This window comes from Oreochromis aureus, linkage group 23 (genome assembly GCF_013358895.1).
Source record: "Oreochromis aureus strain Israel breed Guangdong linkage group 23, ZZ_aureus, whole genome shotgun sequence".
Taxonomy (NCBI): domain Eukaryota; kingdom Metazoa; phylum Chordata; class Actinopteri; order Cichliformes; family Cichlidae; genus Oreochromis; species Oreochromis aureus.
Genome location: NC_052963.1, coordinates 22,755,956 through 22,778,738, shown reverse-complemented (window position 1 = coordinate 22,778,738; position 22,783 = coordinate 22,755,956). Strand labels below are relative to the sequence as shown.

At 40.9% G+C, this 22,783-nt stretch overlaps 1 protein-coding gene across 1 annotated transcript in view; it reads left to right on the top strand.

The window, feature by feature from the left end:
* The window catches only part of si:ch73-383l1.1 (receptor tyrosine-protein kinase erbB-4), a 354,070-nt gene that overhangs the window by 231,760 nt on the left and 99,527 nt on the right, over positions 1 to 22,783 (top strand). The window contains exons 4-12 of the mRNA XM_039607089.1: positions 6,862 to 6,996; positions 9,307 to 9,372; positions 12,486 to 12,604; positions 13,310 to 13,451; positions 14,169 to 14,282; positions 17,186 to 17,312; positions 18,423 to 18,496; positions 19,251 to 19,341; positions 21,670 to 21,875. Coding sequence (XP_039463023.1) covers positions 6,862 to 6,996; positions 9,307 to 9,372; positions 12,486 to 12,604; positions 13,310 to 13,451; positions 14,169 to 14,282; positions 17,186 to 17,312; positions 18,423 to 18,496; positions 19,251 to 19,341; positions 21,670 to 21,875 — 1,074 coding nt within the window. The remainder of the gene's footprint in view (positions 1 to 6,861; positions 6,997 to 9,306; positions 9,373 to 12,485; positions 12,605 to 13,309; positions 13,452 to 14,168; positions 14,283 to 17,185; positions 17,313 to 18,422; positions 18,497 to 19,250; positions 19,342 to 21,669; positions 21,876 to 22,783) is intronic.

Here is a 22,783-nt window from a genome sequence, read left to right as displayed (position 1 = left end):
CCAACCTCCCGTCGCATTATAGCATTCAGCACATTCAAAATTTAGAAACTTCAATTCTAAACTTCAGTCCAAAATTTATACATGTGTGTTCATTTGAAAGTTGAAATGTATATAAAAGATTGACGTAGACATTATTATGTAACTCACTGGCATTTTGGCTGTCCCTATCCTGTTTTCCTAAGCTGGATTTCATCTGTAGACAGCATAAAACATGGGTGTAGCTTCCAGGTCTAAAAAGTGAAGCTAACATAGAAGTGCCTTAAGCGTGCATGTTTTTTTTAATGACCACCAGTGGTTGATACCTGTGGTTGCAAAAAGATCCAATAGAGGTTTCTTGAGTTACATCATGTGCATAGTACTCGAGAGCTGTCTAGCATACTGAGCGTGTCACGAGGGGGGAAAAATGATATTCCCTGATTAGTTAGTGAGCGGTTTCTTGATGCTATTGGTAGTAACACAGTAAAACTTGATTTTTGACCCACTTTTAATAATAATTAATTACAAGCAATTACATTTTCCCAGCACATTGGGGAATAGGCATGACATTCCTAGCAACTGGTGGCTGCCAGATTTTTCAATTTACTGTACAACATCACACGACCAAAATGGTAAATGAGTAAACTTCACGTGGTTAGCGGTCCAGAGACATCAAAACCTCAGAAGAAGTATGGGAACATTTCTTCTGCTGAGCTCATGGTCTCAGACACTCATTTTGTAATAGAATTACATTTTATACATATGTGTAAGCATGTATCAAAAGACCCTCTGTGCTCTACGCCAGTTCTCAACTTGATAATGAGCACATTGCGATGTGTATATAAAAATCATAAAAACAGCTTTATTTAATCATTTTCAATCCTAACAGTGTTTTAAAAAGACCCTAAATTGAATAAGCGGAAGAGAATTAATGGATGTTTCAGAAAGAAGGAGGAGTTATGCTCATTGGTTAACAACCTATAATCGACAAGTTATTGGCCAACTAATGTGCTGATTCACTATCAGTGCTACCCTTCTCTTGTCATATCCAGCTTTGAAACACTAAAAAGGCCAAAAACAGCTTGAGCCTTCAGAACAGGAGCTGTCCTTCCTGCTTTGGTCAGCTGGAGCTCAAATCATGTGAGAATGTGGTTTTTATAGTGATTTGGTCATATATGGACAGGAAGAGAGAACTGCAGAGTCATTAACTAACTCACACTGGCTTACAATTTTGGATGGGAAGGAACATCTGTAATTTGCACTGATGTTGAATGTTAAGTTTAATCAAACCAAATACTGAATCCCTGTCTCTCAAAGTAGTCAAGCTGTAAATAATGCATAACCTTAACCCCTGAAGTAAAATTAGGCATTTTGACAAGTCTACAAGACTGAGTTTTAGAGCCATTCTTCATTTTCTTCATTTTTCTTAACCGCCCTGAAGTCTCTTCTGACCATAACCCTTAACCCAAGCAGTTGGTTTAAATAAGGCTTACAGTGTGGATATTTAAGTCACTGTTTATCACTTTGAAACAAACCCTCATTTTATTCCTTGAATGCCCGCACTGTTATATTGTTCAGCAACACTTTTAGAGCTTGACTGTGCTAAATATGAAGCACCATCCTTTATGATGGAGCATTAGAGGGAGTCAGAAATGTGGGGTTTATGGGACTGAGTGATGGGGAAGAAAGAAAGTAAATGAATTCAATAAAGGTGGTGTCATTAAATTAAGCCATTTATTCCATTTTTCAGTTTTGCATTTGATGGAATTTCTCCAGTGATCACCTCATATTCCCCAGCACAGTTCTATATCAAATCTAATCTCTGATTCAACATGACACTTCGACTTTTGCTGTGTGATTCTTTTTTTCTCCATCACAGTGAGGCACTTTCTTTCACTGCCAAGAGAGCTGTAGCAAAATGCTGCACCAGAAGCTGTCTTGAACCAAACATGACCTGACCATATGGCATTAGAGCCCTCAGTGGCCGTATACACGCATAAAACGGCATCACTAGGAAGTGTCACCCAGAGCTGAAGTCTTTTGGTTGAACATACAGACTATCAAAAGGGAGGACAGGAGATTTCTTCTTTTTGTACCTATTTTAGAGACTGCATAGTAGATCATAGTGTATTTTTCTGTGGATCTGAAATTAAAGAAGTTATGTGGAGCTTTGTGCATGATATGAATATTACTTCATCTCAAATCCTTTCTGCTTTGGTTAACTGGAGCGCAGTTCATGTAAGAAAGTGTCTTTCATAGTCTCCTATAGTAACATCCCACTCAATCAGACATTTTCTTTATCATTACAGTGGGTGAAATCTGCTACTAACCAACATATCTCTTAAAGAATAAGACATTTTATTGCACAGTTTACATATTCATACGTTGTAATTGCTGGCATTGGTTATGCATGTCATGACTGGAAGCTACTCACTCTTTTTTTACAGTAAAATGGTGGTTACATCCAACTTTGACCACTGACCCTTTGGATTGGACTCCTACAAATTGTCATAAGTATAATGTGTCATCAAGACTGCTGGGCAAAAAGTGTTATTTAAGGCCACCCTTCAGACCTTTGTCACTGATATCAATGTGAGTTTTGAGTCTGTAGCCCAAGAATGATCAAACTGCTGTTTGGTAAATGCATTGATGTTTAAATGGCACCTTTCTAGTCCATTTGAACACTCAGAATTACACACTCTCTAGCATTCATAAGCACACTCACACTCCAGTGGATGTCTTGGGAGCAACCAAGGGTTCGCCTTGAACTTTGACACATGAACTGAGTTAGCCAGGGATCGATCTGCTGACTTTCCGATTGGTATTGGATAGACTGTACCGCCTACCACAGTACTTCTGCAGAATAAGAGTGAGCCGATGTCATTAAAGGTGCTCAGATGGTGGGAAACTGAAAGACATGCTTCATGTAGGTCATGTGTTATTAATCACATTTCCCTAATGATAATAAAAAGCAAAATGAACCAGGATTTGGTCCACAACCTTGGTCAAGACTTTAATGTCTGAACAACTGTTCCATGATTTATCATTGCATTTGCTTAATATGTCCAGTTCATTTAACGACCACCACTGACCGGACCAGTTTTCCTGTATCAAATAAAATATTTCTATATCCAGGATCAAAATGATCAAAGTGAACAGAATCTTTCTGCAGTGATTTACAAAATGAGTTTGAAGGTGCATACCGCAAAATGAAGGGAAGATGCATGACTAGGGTTCATGGTTGAGTCAGAAATAGCATATAAAAAGAGGAGGGCCTGGGGTGGAGGTGGGTTACAAAGCAGCTTGCAGATGAGCAGTCACTACTGTGTAAAGCAATGTGTTCAATGCAGTGTATATGGGTTTCCTGAATATAAATATACATACATACACAAATATACATTTCTGACATTCAAAAACAAAACAAAAACAAATCAGCGATCAATATAGCCACCTTTCTTTGCAAGGACACTCAAAAGCCTGCCATCCATGGATTCTGTCAGTGTTTTGATCTGTTCACCATCAACATTGCGTGCAGCAGCAACCACAGCCTCCCAGACACTGTTCAGAGAGGTGTACTGTTTTCCCTCCTTGTAAATCTCACATTTGATGATGGACCACAGGTTCTCAATGGGGTTCAGATCAGGTGAACAAGGAGGCCATGTCATTAGTTTTTCTTCTTTTATACCCTTTTCTTGCCAGCCACGCTGTGGAGTACTTGGACGCGTGTGATGGAGCATTGTCCTGCATGAAAATCATGTTTTTCTTGAAGGATGCAGACTTCTTCCTGTACCACTGCTTGAAGAAGGTGTCTTCCAGAAACTGGCAGTAGGACTGGGAGTTGAGCTTGACTCCATCCTCAACCCGAAAAGGCCCCACAAGCTCATCTTTGATGATACCAGCCCAAACCAGTACTCCACCTCCACCTTGCTGGCGCCTGAGTCGGACTGGAGCTCTCTGCCCTTTACCAATCCAGCCACGGGCCCATCCATCTGGCCCATCAAGACTCACTCTCATTTCATCAGTCCATAAAACCTTAGAAAACTCAGTCTTGAGATATTTCTTGGCCCAGTCTTGACGTTTCAGCTTGTGTGTCTTGTTCAGTGGTGGTCGTCTTTCAGCCTTTCTTACCTTGGCCATGTCTCTGAGTATTGCACACCTTGTACTTTTGGGCACTCCAGTGATGTTGCAGCTCTGAAATATGGCCAAACTGGTGGCAAGTGGCATCTTGGCAGCTGCACGCTTGACTTTTCTCAGTTCATGGGCAGTTATTTTGCGCCTTGGTTTTTCCACATGCTTCTTGCGACCCTGTTGACTATTTTGAATGAAACGCTTGATTGTTCGATGATCACGCTTCAGAAGCTTTGCAATTTTAAGACTGCTGCATCCCTCTGCAAGATATCTCACTATTTTTGACTTTTCTGAGCCTGTCAAGTCCTTCTTTTGACCCATTTTGCCAAAGGAAAGGAAGTTGCCTAATAATTATGCACACCTGATATAGGGTGTTGATGTCATTAGACCACACCCCTTCTCATTACAGAGATGCACATCACCTAATATGCTTAATTGGTAGTAGGCTTTTGAGCCTATACAGCTTAGAGTAAGACAACATGCATGAAGAGGATGATGTGGACAAAATACTCATTTGCCTAATAATTCTGCACTCCCTGTACATTCATATATTCTGTCCAGTCTTTGCTTTCCAATTTCTGGCAATTGAACAATGGCCCCATGCTTGAAAACAGATTATACATAAATGAAATTAAAGGAAAATTAGTTGAACCTTGCTTGTTTGTGCTTCACAACATTTGTACACAGCGTTAAAAGTGCTTTATGTGCCTGTCAAACACACTGCACAAGACCTGCTTTTTAGAGTGCCGGCCTTTATTTATAATGCCGAACCAATACTATGTCTTTTTTCAGTTACTGGACAAAAAAGCCTTCAAAAGCTTTTCAAGGTGTTACCCTAGCATAGCACACCATTATAAATCCTCACTTGCGGCTGCAAAATATGAGAAGCAACATCTGCTGAGTCTGTAGTTTGACATAAACTAAAACATCCTTCAGAAACTTCAAGGGTTTACAGTGTTTTTATCTCATAAGCAAGACACGTAACAATCCAGCGAGGGATGCTCACTTCTAGCCAGTTGTAAAAAGAGGTCATTTTCAAGCAAAGTAGGGCCCTCACCCAGTAGTGGTGGAAAGATGCCTGACACAAGCAAATGTCTGATGAGCCTGTGTGTGTAAAACCTATAATCTTGACCTGTTATGTGCTCCCTGATGACCTTGACTATGTGCACAGTATGTGTGAACTAATGGGTTGTTTGTTCAAGGATCTTTAGAGGTGTGAAGCGGCTCAACAACAAAGCCCTCTATCACATGAAGGAGACTTAAGGGAAAACACGCAATGCACATATGGACACATCTCCCATCTGAAAAATAATTAATGGTTCGGTAACGGATGGCCGTACATTTCACAGCTACTTTTGAACGCTATCAAAGCGTGCTGATGGTGCAGTCCATGTGCTATTTGAACAAGCTTCTTCTTCCTTTTTTTTTCTCTCCAGCCGCCATCCATGAATGTAAAACATGCCCAGATAAATCGTCCATTGTGACGGGAACATGATTACATGAAGCTGCGGCTGTAGGCCATTCAGCAGGCAGACAGAGCGCCATGTCACCTCTAAGAGAGCTTTGAATAAATGTCCCCGTCTCCACCAAGGCCCACTTCTTTAATCAGGGTGTCGGATGGTAATGATTAGCTTCCTGTGTGTGTGTGTGTGTGTGTGTGTGTGTGTGTGTGCACTTCTCAGCAGCCGAATCATAAGCGCACGCCGTTAATAATCTGCCTGGAGAGACAATGCCCTTCTTTACCTTCAGCTAATCCAGCCCTAATCTGAAGCACATTGTTGCTTCTTTTTTCATTATTAAATTTCATTTATTTTGACAAGTACTTTCATGGAATCATATTCAAGGAGACGGAGATGCAAGATGATTGTATCTAAATCCCCCAACTAGGTTAAATTATACAGTCGGCTGGTGTCCCAGAGAGAAAGAAACACTGATGGGGGCTGTTGTTTCCCTTCTGCTTTGGGTCATAGCTCAGGAGGGGGGGATTACTGCAGCATCATTTCATTCAGTCTCTATATCCAAAACCTGGATTAGTAACAGGGAGAGGGATTAGAATTTATTATCACCATCCATGCTCAGGCATCTGTTAAGGGCACTGGTCCTTGAAAGGAAACATATTTTTGCTATTAAGCAAATGCTGGTTGAAGTGCCTGCCTTTGTCTTTGGTGTGTTGGCTCTCACTGTGGAGTAGGTCACGAAAAGCTCCAGTTCCAGTTATTTTCTATGAGACAGTTTGATTGTTTGGGCCGGTTAGGAGCCAGAGGGGGTCTTGAAGTTAATAATGCAACAATAAAAAGAAAAAAGTTTCAAGATTTAAGTGCATCTAAACTCCGAAGCTATGCGCTTTCTCTGCTCCAGTTTTAATTAACACAACAAGTATCATGTCTGCCTGTGACATTCAAACTCATTAACTCTGAAGATAAATGAAATTACTTAATAATACTCAGCGCATAATTAGGAAATCAGACTGGCGTATAGTAGGAGTTTCTTTAAAATCCATTTGCTTATTTTCATGAGGTACTCTCTATACAAATATCTTTGGACTTGGCATAGAATATCTGTGTGCATTTGTCAATAGCATTTATCGTCATGCTCAGATGCGCTTCAGGGAACAGCATATGCAGCGTGGTACTTTGAGACAAAGAGAAGAGTTAACCTTGAAGTATTGATTTTCTGCCATCGTGCACATGTACTCTATATCCACGGCTATGCGCTCATTTGTCTCTTTCTCTCTCCTTTCTGTTTCTCCTTGTGCAGAGATACTGAATGGGGGCGTTTATGTTGACCAGAACAAATTCCTGTGTCACGCAGACACCATCCATTGGCGTGACATTATCAAGAACCCCCAAGCTGAGCTGCTGGTGGTGCCATCCAACAACAGCAACAATGGATGTGAGTACAGAGTGAGGGTGAAAACCAGTAGAACCAGTAGTTTTTGATTAGATTAACCTTCTGACCTCTAAGTCACTGGTGATGCCCCCAAGCTATGAACTCTAAGTTCTTGTTTTAAAGAAGAGGTAAATGGGATTTTATAGGCTCCAGCACCCCGGTAGACCTGAACTGGATAAGTAGAAGAAGATGGATGAATGAAGGATGGAGGTTTTGGAACAAATTGGCAAGAAACTATTAATCCACATAGCCAAAAGTATGCATACAGACTCAAATATATACATACATTCACTTAAATCTTTTAATAGGTTGGTGTTGAAAGTTCAATAATGTCTTTTAACTCAACAGGACCAAGCCCTGTAAACTTCTCATTAGTGATCATGATAGACTACAACTGGTAGTTTCTCTTTGCCAGGATAAAAAAGGTTTGTTTGACAGCATCAATGGGATTAAACACTACTCAAAGCAATGGGAAAGTCCAATGAATTCAGTGAAGCTCTAAGAAGAATATTTGGAAATTTACACAGTTTTGGAAGGTCTCTTCCCGCCATTTCTAAACAACTGCAGATTCCAAAATCATAAAGTCATTAAAGACGTGTGCTACACAGTCATTCCACCCTGGAAATAGAACAAAATTACCATGACATTCATGCCCATGATGAGTGGATGTAACCTGATCACAACTGTATATACGTCATATACAGGTTTAATATGACAGATATACTTAATCTCAGGCACTGGAACCAAATCCACAGCTGTTCAAACCTTCTGTTTGCGTGGGGCAGCCAATTATAAGAAAGCTGGCTTAAGGAAAAGTTAAAGGAGTCATATAGGACCGTTTCAGCCAGTAAATGAACTAACAGGCAGCTGCGCTGAGGCCCAGTATAAGATACCTAAGGGTCATTTTAACTGTGAATCATGCAAAGCTTCTCTACTAGAGTCCAAGAATGAAAATGTGAAGCAAGATACGAATGTAATAGGTGCCCTTTAAAGTATCGTCAGTGAAATGTTAAAGTTGCACATTCCAACATACTGTAGACACACACACACACACACACACACATCCAGCAGCAGTCACGCCCTATCACTTTTTATTCATTCTGTTTGCCTGGCGGTCATTTGGAAGCAAAATCACATAGTGTTAGATCAACGTGTGAACCTTTCTATTGTAGTGGTATGTTAACGACTTTGCAGCAAGGCCCATGGAGCTGCTGTCTGCTGTGCTCTTTTTAAATCTCAGTGAATCTGACAGCTGGTTTGAAGCTGCCCACTTCCCTTGTTACCCAACCGCCTCACCCCCTTTGTGGTCCCGGCTGTCCCTCAGCTCCCTCTGCTTTGGCCATAACAGGCGTCAGTATCCGGCGGACATTCTGTCAGAGGAACTGGCTGCTAAAGACAAGTCTTTCAAACTTTTCTGCGCATTTATGGGCAAGCCTTTTGCTCATTTTGAGGGATGGAAAGCAGTAAGTTTCTTCAGGGCCTCTGTATCAAAACGTGTCAGGGTGAACAATGGGGACAGCTGTGGCACCGAGTGGCAGCAAAGACATAGACAATGGGGCAAATGTTGAGAGTATCTTTGATGAAAAGGCGTTATGACCTTTTTTTACACTTTGCAGAATGAACAGAATACAATCTGACTAGCATGAGCAGGGATCAGGACATCATGCAAAGCCTGTTTCTAGACAATAAAGGTTGGGGAAGACACTGTACAAGTACAATGTGCGTGAAACATTGCTATTTTGTTGACGAGATGCCACTGATGTAGGAGGAAGGGGATGAAAAGAAACAAAGAACAGAGGAGGTGGGCCAAAAATGACAAGAGAGTTTGTGGGAGTGGAGGTTGCCAAATTGAGGCCCTTTGCCAAGTTGTAGTTAGTATTTAACATTAACAACCCCACAGTGGGAGTGGTTGAAGGGGCCGGGTGACAATCTGCCTCACTATTCCACTTACTCTGTAATTAACCCATAGTCAATTAAGTCTTGATGATGGGCCACAGGCAGATGAAGGCTGTGAATGCTCTGTCAGGTCCCACTTTGCCTGCTAGCTCTTGACGGAAGGGAGAAGAAGCCTGTCTTTCATGCTCATGTTCCTCACAGGCCATGAGTCGCCACAGTGACTTGAAATCTATTGTTGGATGAGCGGAGGAGATTCGACAGTTCTGTCACTGTCATTAGTCAAGCAGTTTTAAGGGCATGCACGAGCGAACGATTAGGTGTTTGATGTGTGTGGGGGCAGTGTCTTCAATGTGTGTTTGTGTCAAAACTATGTCTGAAGTTTGCAGAGAGTTCTCTGATGTCCGCTGTCTTTTGCAGGCAGACGCTGTCATCGCTCATGTAACGGACGCTGCTGGGGCCATCAGGAGGACCAGTGTCAAACTTGTGAGTGCACTACCGCAGTCCCACCTCAAAACGCTGATTCACACGTGATGTAATGTATTGGTTTCCCAGTATAAAATTGAAAATTCTTTCCTATTGCCCTTTACTGATGTCACGTGCATGTGTAGCTTTACTTCTTTGCAGATAAGGCCAACTAAAGTCCACATTAGGTGTTGGATAGTTTAATGTAAATCACAAGACTTTTACCCTGCAAATAAGGGGTGGATCAACTTGGCCAACAATCCCTGAACTTGCTCGTTAAACAAACATCATCCTTTGGGCTGGAAAACCTTTTCACAATAATTACTTATATTGAAAGCTCAATTTTCCATTTGTCTACGGTGCCAAGTTATAAATCCCACTCTGATAACACAACTCCAAAGCTACACCCTTTATTGTAAAGGTAACACTGTGGACCAGTGGTACATGTTTTGAAGTTAAGAGTGGTGTCAAATAGCTATGCACAGATAGAGACAGTCATGTGAAAAAGAACGTTTTCACATTACGTGGCACTGTGAGGTACACCTCATGATTCGGGAGCTCGCAGAACCACCTTTAGCTGCAGTAACTTGAAGTAATACTTTTCTGTATGACTTTATCAGTCTCATCATTTTGGATGAATTGTGGCCCACTCGTCTTTACAATGTTGCTTCAGTTCATTGAAGTTTCATTTATACATAGCTGGACTTTGACGGGGCCGCTGCAGCACCTTAGTTTTTATCTTTTTCAGCCATTCTGTTGTAAATTTGCTGCTTTGCTTTGGGTCATTCTCCTGTTATATGAGCCAGTTTGAAGTAAATTTAAGTTGTTGCACTCACATTTGACTCAAGAATACTTTGGTATATAGAGGAGTACATGGTGGATTCAATGACTTTAAGTCGCCCAGGTCCTGTGGCTGCAAAATAAGCCTGAATCATTACCCCACCGTCAATCAGCTGGTGAGGTGTTTGTGCTGATATGCTATATTTGGTTCTGTGTATCATGACCAAACATCTCCACTTTGCTATCGTCTATGCGAAGGACATTGTTCCAGAAGTCTTGTAGTTTGTTCACTTGCAACTTTGCAAAGCTAAGCTTTACTGCTATGTTTTTTTAGAAAGAAGAGGCTTTCTCCTGAAAACAAGTCTTTTCCTAGTTGTACTGTTATGAACTTGAACATTTCAGATGTTAACTGAGCCCTTTAGTGAACCAAGTTTCATCATGGTAATGGTGTTTTAGATGTGCCTATATGTATTTTTGGCAACTTGGACAAAACCAAGCTAGTTATTCCCTAAGATAGGCTAATAGTGTTCTAGATCCAATGCATTTCATTCAAACACATATAAAGTATATCATTAGATTTAAGTGAGAAAGGGTCAGTTTGTGAAGTTTACATGTGTTATGTTCATTTTAGTAAAAATTTAGACTATGAAACCTAGCAGTTTATTGCCAAGCTAGGCTAACCTTACCCTGCAATGCAAAGGCTTGGGGCTAATATCAATGTTCTTAATCTTACAGTCATGAAATGTTGTTTGAAGACATTATTTCTCTCTGATTTTGCAGGGCTAAGCTAGGAACAACCAGGATTTTTCTTTTCACTTCAGATATTGACAGTCTAGTGTTATGCCAGTAAGCTATGCTAACCAACCTACGACTCATTTGCCTAGCATAAGTCATTTCATTCAAAAAGAAAAAAAAAGTGCCCCCACACAAACAGTAATTCATTTTACAACTGAAATAGTTTTTCAAAATCTATTTATGTAAAGTGCAACAGCAGAACCCAACATAAAACACTGAGAAGTAGGCTAATGAAATTCTGTTAAATCACTTATTCGTTTAAGGCCAAGTCACCCCTTGTCTTTACTGACAGGCAGGAGAAAATTAATGATACTGTAAAATCTGCTTTAAAAAAATCTATAATCTGCAGTAATCTGCTTTGGCATAGATTTGCTATTTAAGCTTCATGAGCACTATCCTATTTTTTCTTTTTCTTCTCATTTTTATTGAAATTGGACACCAAACTTATAGCCAATATCAAGAAAATGTATTATTAATTATAGAATGGAAATAACTGTTCATCACTGTGTAGCAATACTTGGCACATAACAAATAAAAGAAAAAAATTAAGATACCAGAGGAAGGAGTTTAACTAGAGAAATGTTTGTCGTTCATATAATTACAGGATGTTCCCCTCATGGAAAGACTTAGAGAGGGGCTGGCTTGTTTTTCTCAAACTAACAGACTAATAGATTACAGAGGATTGTTGGTTTTTTTTCACTGCTGCATCATTATGTTCGCAGCTCAGCACAGAGTGAGCACAGCAGTTTTTAATGCCTGGGCTTCAAGCTCCTGCTGACTCTCTGGCTGGTCTGTCTCCTTCTTTATCAATACTGTGTGGGAGACTGTCCTTTATCAAAAATGTTGGCTGATGAAATGGGGACAAGCTACACATTACTAATGATACTTACACAGCTCCCGTTAAACTAGTTGAAATAAAATGCAGAGAAGAAACTGGAATGGCAGTAAATATTTCCCTGGTTACCGTAAAAATTGGCATATCAGCGAGTAAAGCCAGGCTTTCTGGGAATCAGAACAGTTGGATGACGTCTTTGGCCAATTGACTCGCTTGGCTGAAAGCACCCATTGTATAAACACTGATATGGCGAATCTGTGAGATTCTGTTAATTTTTTCCAAACTTTATGTATCTAGGGAAAACCAACTGGGTTTCCACTAGCAAAGCTCCCCCTTAGATTCGTTCCTGGATGCTGCCAAACACTATTTTCAGCTGTTCGGTCTCTGAGATGAAGCTTCGGAGCAGTTAGAGGAGAAGAGTCCTCTTCGAGGGTGTCCAAGGAGGTTCTTGAGACAGAAGACAGTGCTTCATGTTTTTAAAGTACGTCTGTGCTTTCTAGGCAGTGACTCTGTGGTTGCAAACCAACTTGGCTGACCTTTAGGTTGCTGAAGCCCCAAATTTCTTCCTGCCTAGATGTGACTGTGAGCAGTTGTGACTAGAGAGGAAGGTTGAGCGTGGTGGTATTGTCTCTCTTTATGAGTGTGAATGTATGTAGATGTGTGTGTGAGTGTCTGTGTTTGTGTGCCAGACCTTTAAAATTCAGTCTTTCCACTTCCCGTGCAGTGACAAAAACAGTGTGTGCAGAGCAGTGTGACGGTCGATGCTTCGGGCCTTACGTCAGCGACTGCTGCCATCGCGAATGCGCCGGCGGCTGCTCCGGCCCCAAGGACACGGACTGCTTCGTACGTCACACACACACACACACACTTCCTCACTCTTTAACTCTCTTTACTTCTTTTATTTCTGCCTTCAACACACACGTACAGTGACCAAAAAAGAAAGAAAGAAAGAAAATCATCCTATCTACACTCATCCTTCTTCCCATTCCACATCTTTTGTCCAACATCTGTTTGCCATCCTCCCCGCCCGAAAATGATCCACTTTGTTTACCTGCTGATAAATTGTTTGTCATTTTATGGTGCTGTAAAAGTCTTCCACAGCGGCGCTCTTTAAAGGACAAATTGGGGGATTCGGTGTCATAATTAATATCCCTTTTATCACCTCAAGTTCTACCTTTTTCCTCAAACTGGTGCATGACTTGCGCGCACACGCTGACAGGGATGATATTGTAGTTGTAATTCACAGAAAGGCTCATCCAATTCAATTACTGCTGTTTCCGCCTGTGGCCACAGACGACAAATCACTTAAGAGGTTTATGGGAAAACATTTCACCATTTACATCATGGCTGTGGATCAATGGCTCCAATTTTTCTCCCATTTGGCGTTCAAAGAGACAAAGGAGGGCCGCATGATTCGCATGTCGCAATCCCACGTAAAAATGAAATGCTGCTGTAATACTCATTCGCTCATGGTGACTTATGCAGGAAAATCACAGCCCTCCCCGTTTGCCTTCAACCCAGCTCACTGCGGTTGTGTGCCCTCTGCAGGCTTGCACCAATTTCAACGACAGCGGGGCCTGCGTGACACAGTGCCCTCAGCCCTTTGTGTACAACCCGACATCCTTCCAGTTAGAGCACAACCCCAGGGCGAAGTACACCTACGGAGCATTCTGTGTCAAGAAATGTCCACGTAAGTCTGCACCGAGTTCTCAGCGAACGCAATGCACATCCAAGCAGCTGCAAAATGATCTAGTGTATGTGCCATTACACAACGCTACGCCGCAATAACATAGATGCTGATAATGACGCTCGTAAATAAGTCTTTGTTTTTTGTTTTTTAGACTCTGTGCTGGCGTCTGTTGATGAATCATTTATCCCCTGTCAATCCTGAAATTGGACTCCAGACAATTATTTCAAGTCAAGATAGATTACTCAAACATAAATCAAACATAAATAAAGTGTGTATCTCAATCAGCTAGTTGCTACGCCATCTGCTTCAGCTTCTGGCAGCTGAAAAAGCAAATCTTAGCTCTTTCTGTCACGGATGTACAGTCACAGTAGTGCAATATTTCAGCGAACGTGCATTAAAATTTGAGCGACATCAAGAGACTGCATGTTCGACTTCTACTGATCATCAGATGATCATACCACAGTCCGGCTTTCCTGTTTCTGCAACCAAGTACTTAGCTGATTCATTACTGTTTCTCACTGATATAGACCATTAGTTTTGATCATTACACAAATGTGATTAAAATACAATCAGTTTCATACAATTAGAGGGGTCCTTCCAGGAATTTGTTTTGATTTTTCTAGTATTATATTTCAAATTTACTGTAGGGATTGTACGCCGTAGGCTAAAAGACTGGTGAAGTCCTCTAATTCAGATTTTTGCTGCTTTTTCTATCAGATAACTTTGTCGTGGACCACAGCTCCTGTGTGAGAGCATGTCCCAGCAACAAGATGGAAGTGGAGGAGAACCGGATTAAAATGTGCATCCCTTGCACAGACATCTGTCCAAAAGGTAAACCCAAGCAGCGATTTCTGAAAATAAAGTGCGAAATATATAGTTCCTTCAGTCAGCTTGTGCTGAATGTCATATTAAAGTGTTTCATGCCTCTTAAACATGGTGGACCAGTTCTGTGTGTTCAGTTCAGTTCTACTGAAGTAGAAGCCTAGCATACAGCTAGCAGGGAAGTTACTAAATAAACAAAATGAAGCTTAACCCTAAAGAAAGTACATAAACAGGAAAGCTACAAAACAATTCGCATTGCCTTTTGGAGACAAAAGTGCTAACATTAGCTTATAGCTTAGCAAACCACCCTCTGGCTCTAAAAAAACAAGATAGCAAAAGCTACAATGCTAAAGTTAAGGTGCATATACAAATCTGTGGTTAAACCAGGTGATTTCAGCAATAATAGTTCATCTTTAATTTCCTGTATGTAGAAACACAAGACGGACCATACAGTAAATAATGACAGAGCAAGATCTGACCTATACAGTCATTTTCAGTCAAAACGGAAGCTAGAGCAGCTGTTCATCATAAATACTCTATGCACTTGTAATGCAAGATTTTTCAGCTTTTATTGTGCATAGCGACCACTGTTAACTGCTCAAAAGCTTAATCTGTAATAGGTTCAGGGCTCTGATTTGTCAACTGTTCCCCCAATCAGTCGCCCAAAGTAAAAAAAAAAATAAATAAATAACCATATTTCTATCCCAAGGGAAAAATTCCCCAATCGAGTAGTTGCTTGAGATTGGCAGTTGCTATGAAACCGATTGCTAATGTCCCAATCATGAAGCCATAGAGACCAGTCAGTGATGCAACAACACTGAAAACCACTAGCAAAATGCTGTGATTGCTCATCGTTTCAATGGAAGATGCAAACTTGTCTGCAAACACTCACCAACTACTCTCTCAGCAGCAGTGAAACTATAAAAACTGATCCAAACCAGAAAATGAGAACATTCATCTTCAAAGTAAAAGTTGTGTAATGTGCTGATGGCAGCAGGGAAACACAACTTTTGCTGTGTCCTCAGAGGGTTTCCATTTACTTGTGGGGATCTGGTTTTGCTTATGGTCGGACAGTAGTTGGACAGTTTTTATATATAATGCTGCATCTTCCATGCAAACTATGGGCAACTGCAGCAATCTGCTTTAAACAAAGGTAATCCCAAGGATGACTTTGGTGCCGCACCCTCCAACAACCACACACCAAGCTGTCAAGGAATGCACCGACTGGTCTCTAAGCCTGTGTGACTGAGGCCTAAGATGGATGATTGAAAAGTGTGGCCAAGGTATATTTCTGTCTCATGGTTTCTCATGGTTTCGTATTAATTGACACATGGAGTAACTCAATAGTCACCCTGGGGTGTTTTATTGCCCGTTGGCTTGGGTAGTTTTGGTTTAGGCTGTCAAATTTGTGCTAGTGAATGGATAAACCATGAAAATGGACAGATTCTTATCTTTTTATTATGATAGCAAAACAATAATGTACGGCTATAATGTGCAAATCAAACAAAGTGAAGTGATAATCTGGTTTGATTCTCATTTTTTCCCCCTGCTTCTACAGCTACCTGGCTCACTGCACTGCATTTACTGTATGTACAAGAGCTTATGCAGTTAAAACATTTTAATCTAATAGCTTTATGCTAACAGTGATGATACCAAATCAACACGAGCCCAGAGGAATCACTTAAAAAGCTTTATATAAGAAATGTAATTTATTTTCACGGGAGGCAGCTTAGTTTTTTTTATGTTACCGTGAATGTACTTACAGCTCAGATATTGATTCCAGCGACCCTTCCAAAATCAACATCTTCTTTCCTTTATGAGCCACGCTGTGCAGCGCTCACATCTGTAACATTCTCAGCAACGCAGTAAACTTTATCTCATTTTATTAATGAAGTCTTTTCTAAACCTTCCATATTGTTGATTTCAAACATTAATAGTTAGGCCCTAATGCAAAATTAATCTCTGCGCATTTCATTAAAGGGGCTTTGGCTACATGACACTCATTTTCTCTTATCACTGCAATGCGTATCCAGTGCATACTCATTACATCCTGTTGGAAGTTAAATATGGCATAAATGAAGGTCACGTGTTTGATCCCCACAACAGTCGACATGGTAATTAACACAAAATAGTCTCATAATGAGAAACTGCTCCTACCTGCTCAGTAATTACAAGTCGTTTTGCTGGAAGACCGTCCGCTAAATGCCTAAAATGGCTAATGTGAAATTAAACAGCATTACTTCAGTTCAATACAGAGGATTAGCCCCGTCATCACATTGTTCTCACAAAGGTAACTGATCTGACCTTTCTCTTCGGAGGCAAGGCAACAGTGTTTTTCTTCAGGTTCCATGTATGGGCTGTGGCATCCATTGATTGGCTAATCCCTTGATTACATCGTCACATAGCAGGGAGGGGTTAATGAGGGATAGCCCAAAGAACTGTGGGAAATGATAACAAATTAACATTTCAGATATCGCGTTGGCTGGTATAAATCACTATCAAAAACTGGTTACACCACTTAATGCCAGCCTTATTCATCATCCCCTCCGCCTCTGTCAGAAATACTTGGCTCACACTAGACCGCAAGTCTAATTAATGCAGATGTAATGAATTCATTATAGGGAGGAATTGGCTGTGGATTGGCCCATGCTTTCATCAAAAGAATTCCAATGCATGGAGAGGGGCCGTGGCCTTTCATGCACACCCAAAAGCAGGACCATATTTTCATAAAAGAGTATGAAACATTACAGTGACAAATGGCCAGTGGTAATTTTTCAAAATTGGGCCTTTGCAATATACAGGGACTTCAGATATGTATTAAAGTAGGTGAATTCTCCATTGCTAAAGCAGCTAAAATGGTAATATAAGTGGCATTTTTAAGAAATTGTGTGTTTCGGTGTTTGTTGTTTCAGTGTGTGACGGTATAGGGACAGGAAGCCTGCAGTCAGCTCAAACAGTGGACGCCAGCAATATTGATAAATTTGTCAACTGCACCAAAATCAATGGCAACCTCATCTTTCTCATTACTGGCATTAAAGGGTGAGTGACACTCACGCTCAGTGATTTTACACAAGTTTTTGTTAAGCATATTTGATGGAGCACACAAAAAAAGGTTAAAGTTCAAGTTTTTTTTACTTTTTTTATGTGTCATAAAATTTCAGAACTTCTAGATTAACATGCACAAACAAATTTTATCTGTCTATGGGGGTTTTTTCTGTGATTTTTTAAAACTAGAACATGTCAAACTGTCCATTCTTTGAATCATTGGGATTTGATAATCAATTTTTTTCTGGGAAATTCATCTGCTTTGGCAAAAAAGTAACTGCCATACAGAACAAGAAATTTGGATCCAGATGTCTTCTGGCATCCCCATTGTCCCCATTGATGACCATAGGTGATGGACTGGGTTGATAGACTGGTACTTATATAGTGCTTTTCCACTCAAAGCACTTTCAATAAGTGTCATTCATCCAGCCACACAAGTTCATACAAGTGCTTTTTTTTCCATGCCTATGCACGTTTGACCTAGCATTCACTTGCTCACACCCCTTTGGATGTATTGGGGATTCATTCTTGTCTTGTCTTGTTCATTTTTGCAATTTTTGTATATTGCACTTTACGTAGGCCTGTGCTTGTCCATTATATGTCATATGTAGCACCAGGGTCTCAGAGGAACGCTGTCTCATTTCACTGTTGAAATGACCATAAAAGCCACTTGAACTTGAACTTTAGCTCATCATACTGAGTGACTGAGACTCTGCACAGACATACTGATCTTTTGCCTTCAAGTCAATCCCTACAAGTGACCACATTCTAGTTGTGCATAGTTAATAAACCCACTGTTGGGTTACTATGTAGGGGCAGCAATATGCAGCCCCAGTGCAGTTTTACTGAAGGACAACATAGGGTTCACTACATGGATGAAAACTTTACACACAAAGCCACTGCACGCGGAGAAAGAAGAGAGCAGTGAAGGTCAGGGAGCGCTGTTACCTTGTCAGCTACTCTTAACAGCATCCTGAGGACAGAATGATTATAAATCACAATTCGGCTTTCGGCTTTAGTTGGCTTAAAAACCTTAATGACACTTTGATTTATAAAGCCTTGCTTTAGCAGCATAGACTTATTATGCTTTATACTTCTCTTCAGGGATATGTATCATGGTATTGGACCTTTGGACCCTGAGCGCCTCAACGTGTTCCGCACCGTGAAAGAGATCACAGGTAAGACGGCCTCACTTGGAAACACTGAATACAAGAAGAATTACACGGTGTGTTTGTGCATGTGCTCGTGTGAATTATTTGGCCTCTAAAGTAGTGAAAGAAAGGAGGAAAAGCAGATTTTTGCCAGTAAGCTCAAAAAGGAGCTCTGGTGCATATAATGTTATTGTGTGTGTGCAATATCTCCATAGTTATACGTTCTTTCAGTGTGTGCTGCTGCCGCTGTGTGCATCCTTGTGTGTGTACTTATTCATTAGCTATTAGAGGCCTTAAGGGATGAGCAATACCTCGTATACAAACCCTTTTGTCATATTAAACCGCGACTTGCAGTTGAGCCAAACAGCTAATGGAGTGAAACTGCATTTTCATAATGAAAACCTAAGCAATAAGAAAGAGCAATGGCCATTCTATCCCAGCCATTTCCTGCTCCTATCCCTTTTAATGTCATTTCCACAGATGCTGATTTGATATAATCTGTCATTAAAGGCAACCAGACAAATTGTGCAGAATATTAAATCCATTCTTTTAATTAGCAATATTAAATATTAAATATTGTCTTCTGCAAGTGCATTTCCTACAAAGAAAAGGGTTTCTTGCTTGAACTTCAGAGGCGGTGCAGCTCCATGATCTGAAACTTTGGATGTAGGCAACAGAAGGGTTTTTATCCGTTGCTCATTATTTTTGTGCTCCTTCATCAAATACCGCTACAGACTAATTAGCACATGTTCAACCACTTTGCCTGACATGTCTTCTTTAGGTTACCTCAACATCCAGTCCTGGCCTGAAAACATGACAGATCTTAGTGTTTTTTCCAGCCTGGCTACCATTGGAGGCAGAGCTCTTTACAGGTATCTTTGCAGGCATGCCCACTCAAACTTTCTTCTGTCCATCCATGGATTTTCTTCCACTTATCCATTTCAGGGCCGAGAGACTAGATTCACCAGGTTGCCAGGCTGTCACACGGCTAACGGATAAAGACAGATAGCCAATCATGTTCACAGTTAAACCTACAGCCAGTGTAAAATTGCCAGTTAACCTGAATTTGAAGCCAGGACCTTCTTGCTATGACGTGACCCGATACCACGCTGCCAAAATTGGACCATTGCAGGATAAATCATTTGGGTGCACTTACACTTTCCCTCTGCCGGTAAACATTGGAAGGCTTCCCTGATAGTAAACTACGGTAGCTGCCCCAAGAAAAGGCATTTAACTATCTCTGAGTATTGTTCACAGCAGAGGAGCAGGTGGATTGTAAAAAGTTGGATTGGTGTGATGTCAGCAGTAACGTGGGTATTGTACTGGACTATTGTGGCGAAGAGAGACAGTTTCCAAATCACCAGCCAATATATATCCAACCCTCACATATGGTCTGGGGTAGTCACTAAAAGAATACATCTGTTAAATGCTGGAATTAGTTTCCTCTGTAAGGTGGTTGGCTGTACCTTAGAAATAGGGTGAGGAGCCCAGACATCCACAGGGAGCTGGGAGTAGGGCCACTCCTCTTTTGCATTGAAAGGAGCCAACTGTGTTGGTTTTGGGCTTCCAATCATGATGCCTCCTGGACCAAAGCCCTTAGAGGTTTTCCAGCAAAGCCCAGGTGGGAAGACACCTTTTAAGACCCATGTTTATATCTCATCTGGAAAATGTCCTAGACAGAACAAGGATGGCTATAATATCCTGTTTGCCCACGTAACAAAACTATGGATGGATGTTACAGGTTTGCAAATACGCGCGTCTGAGCGAGATCAGTAAAGAGGAAACACTGCAATATCACTGCTTTCTGCTCATTCATTTCTGAGGAGTAATAATAAATTCCACAAAGCTATACAGCATATATTTAAATAAATTAAACTAAACCCATTATACTCACTTAACTCCAGAGGGATTGTTCATATTACACTTGTCTATAGACAAAATGCTTGTGAAATAAATGTAGTCAAACTTTTCTTTCATTTCTGATCGCTGAAAATGAAACAGATGCTTAAAATGATGCGACTCCTGGACGATACCAACATATTTGCATGTCAGAATATTCTGAATAATTGATGAAACATCTTTATATGACAACATCCCACCTTGATACACCTTGAATTGAGGTGCTATTGCATCTAATATGCTGTTTTATGCATGCAACTTTTCAAAAATTGTTGACCAGTGTTATCAGCTGCCCTTGTCAAGGAGAAACCTCATAGGCTGCAAAATGATGTCACAATTCTGCAGAAATAACCATGTTTGAAGCCTCCGGCTAAATTATAGTATTTCTATCTTTGCCAAAGAGGTTATGTGATTGGTTTGTGCTGGCTGTCTGTTAGCAAAATTACTCAAAATAGTTATGCCCAGATTTGCATTTGCCAGAAGAAAGACTTAGCTCAGCTGGTTCCTGGATTCTTTAGAGAAAAGTTGTCAAAATTGGCCATTTCGAGTCATAGCTTTTAAAATGCACATTTTATGGTCTTTGTTCAGAGAGCATCATCTAATTTCCTGCTGTTTTGCTCTATTCGGATGCTCGCCGTTGGAGCTGGTGAGCCACCGGCAGGTTTTGCTCACAGAAGCTCTTTGAAGCGCTGCTGTCACACAGCTTTGATTAGCCCTGTTTTGATAACAGGTTCTGTGTTTGCTTGCAAGTGACAGATTCGAGAGATAGTGCTGCAGAGTCAAAGGAGGTCCAGTCGTGTTTTGTAAATGCCTGTGACGAACATGTAGCTCAGCAGTGCTCGAGTACAAGTCCGAGCTGGAGAAACCTTCTGCATCTGGAAAAGTTTCTTTATGTCTTGTATTCCTTTTTTTTCTAACATTACATTTTTAATAGGAGTTTTTTTTCTCTAGCTTTACGTGACTTCTTGTTCTTCTTCTGTCTGACTCTTAGCTTAACTCTTAATCCATTTTCCCTTTCTCCCCTCATTACTGTTCCTCTCCATCATATATTTTCATCCCACCCTCTAACCTTGTCTTTTCCTTTCCTTTTCCCCCCTCCTAAACCCTCAATTACTCCTTCATCCTCCTTTCTCTTCTTCCATCTTGTTAAAATTTCTCTCCAAATCTTCTTGTGTGCTTCCAACTATTTCTTTTAAATTTGTTATTTCTCTCTGATTTCCTTTCTTCTCCCTACTCGTCCCCTCTACCCCTTCTCCCTTTGCCATGACTCATTTCCTTTTCTATTCTCTCTTCTCTTTCAGTGGAAGTGGTATTTCTCTTTTGATCTTGAAGCAGCGTTGGATCTCCTCCCTCCAGTTCCAGTCGTTGAGTGAGATCAGCGCCGGGAACGTGTACATCTTCAACAACAGCCGCCTCTGCTTCTATAACACCATCAACTGGACGTCGCTATTCAGGACCCCGAGCCAAAAAGTCCTCGTCCGTAACAACCAAGATCCAAAGGAGTGCAGTGAGTAGATGTGGTGTTAAGACTATTAAAGTTTTTAGGTTTTGCAGACCTCTGCACCTTCTGAGGGAGGAATCAAAGTTTAAGCAATATTGCATCATTACGCAGTGTCTTAGCTGCATAATTAATCCAAAATGGTTCAAATTTTGATGCCAAAGTAGGGTTCTGAATACTTTTTAAACCTTTCAAGAACTCCTGCTCTCCTGTTTTTTCTGCCATGTAATCATGTTTCAGGAGGGGAGCAAGCAGCACCACTCAGAAACTGTAGTTTTTATTGCATTTTGACTATTGCTAATTTGGGTTTGGCTGGTGTTCAAGTTTGAGAGAGTCTGACAGACAGGCTGTGGCTGGCAGGAAAACTAGGGAAGGTTCCAGGTGAGCTGGACAGAGAGCGTGGCAGGTTGGCAAAAACAGGAGAGAGGTGACGGGGAAAAATGACATGAAGCTGAGAGTGGCAAAGGAAAATGTGGCAGCTGGAGACAGGGTGGAGGTGGCAAATGAGATAAAGGACCCGAGTCACGTGGAAGCAAAGAGCTACTCAAGAGGCCGAACAACACAAGGGACAAACTTGGCTGGGTCAGTGTTCAGTGTTAGCAATGACCATATCTGGTACACACACATTTCATAACAAATGGGTCAGTTAAAAGGATGATTGGATGGATAAATTGCTGGAATAATTTCTGAGCACCTGTCCTATGTGAGGACAAGGCCATGCAAAATTAAGATTGCAATGGAAGCCGATGGGGTAAAGGTGATGTGTTAGCCGGCTAGTTTTTGTTAGCCGCTAGCATCTGCTTTTTGGACTAGTTCATGTGAAAGTTACCTGCAATAATATAGACAGGATAGGTTTAGAGTATCTTTAGAAGTTTAAAATGATTGACTCTTAGTGTGGGTTGGATTTTAACAATATT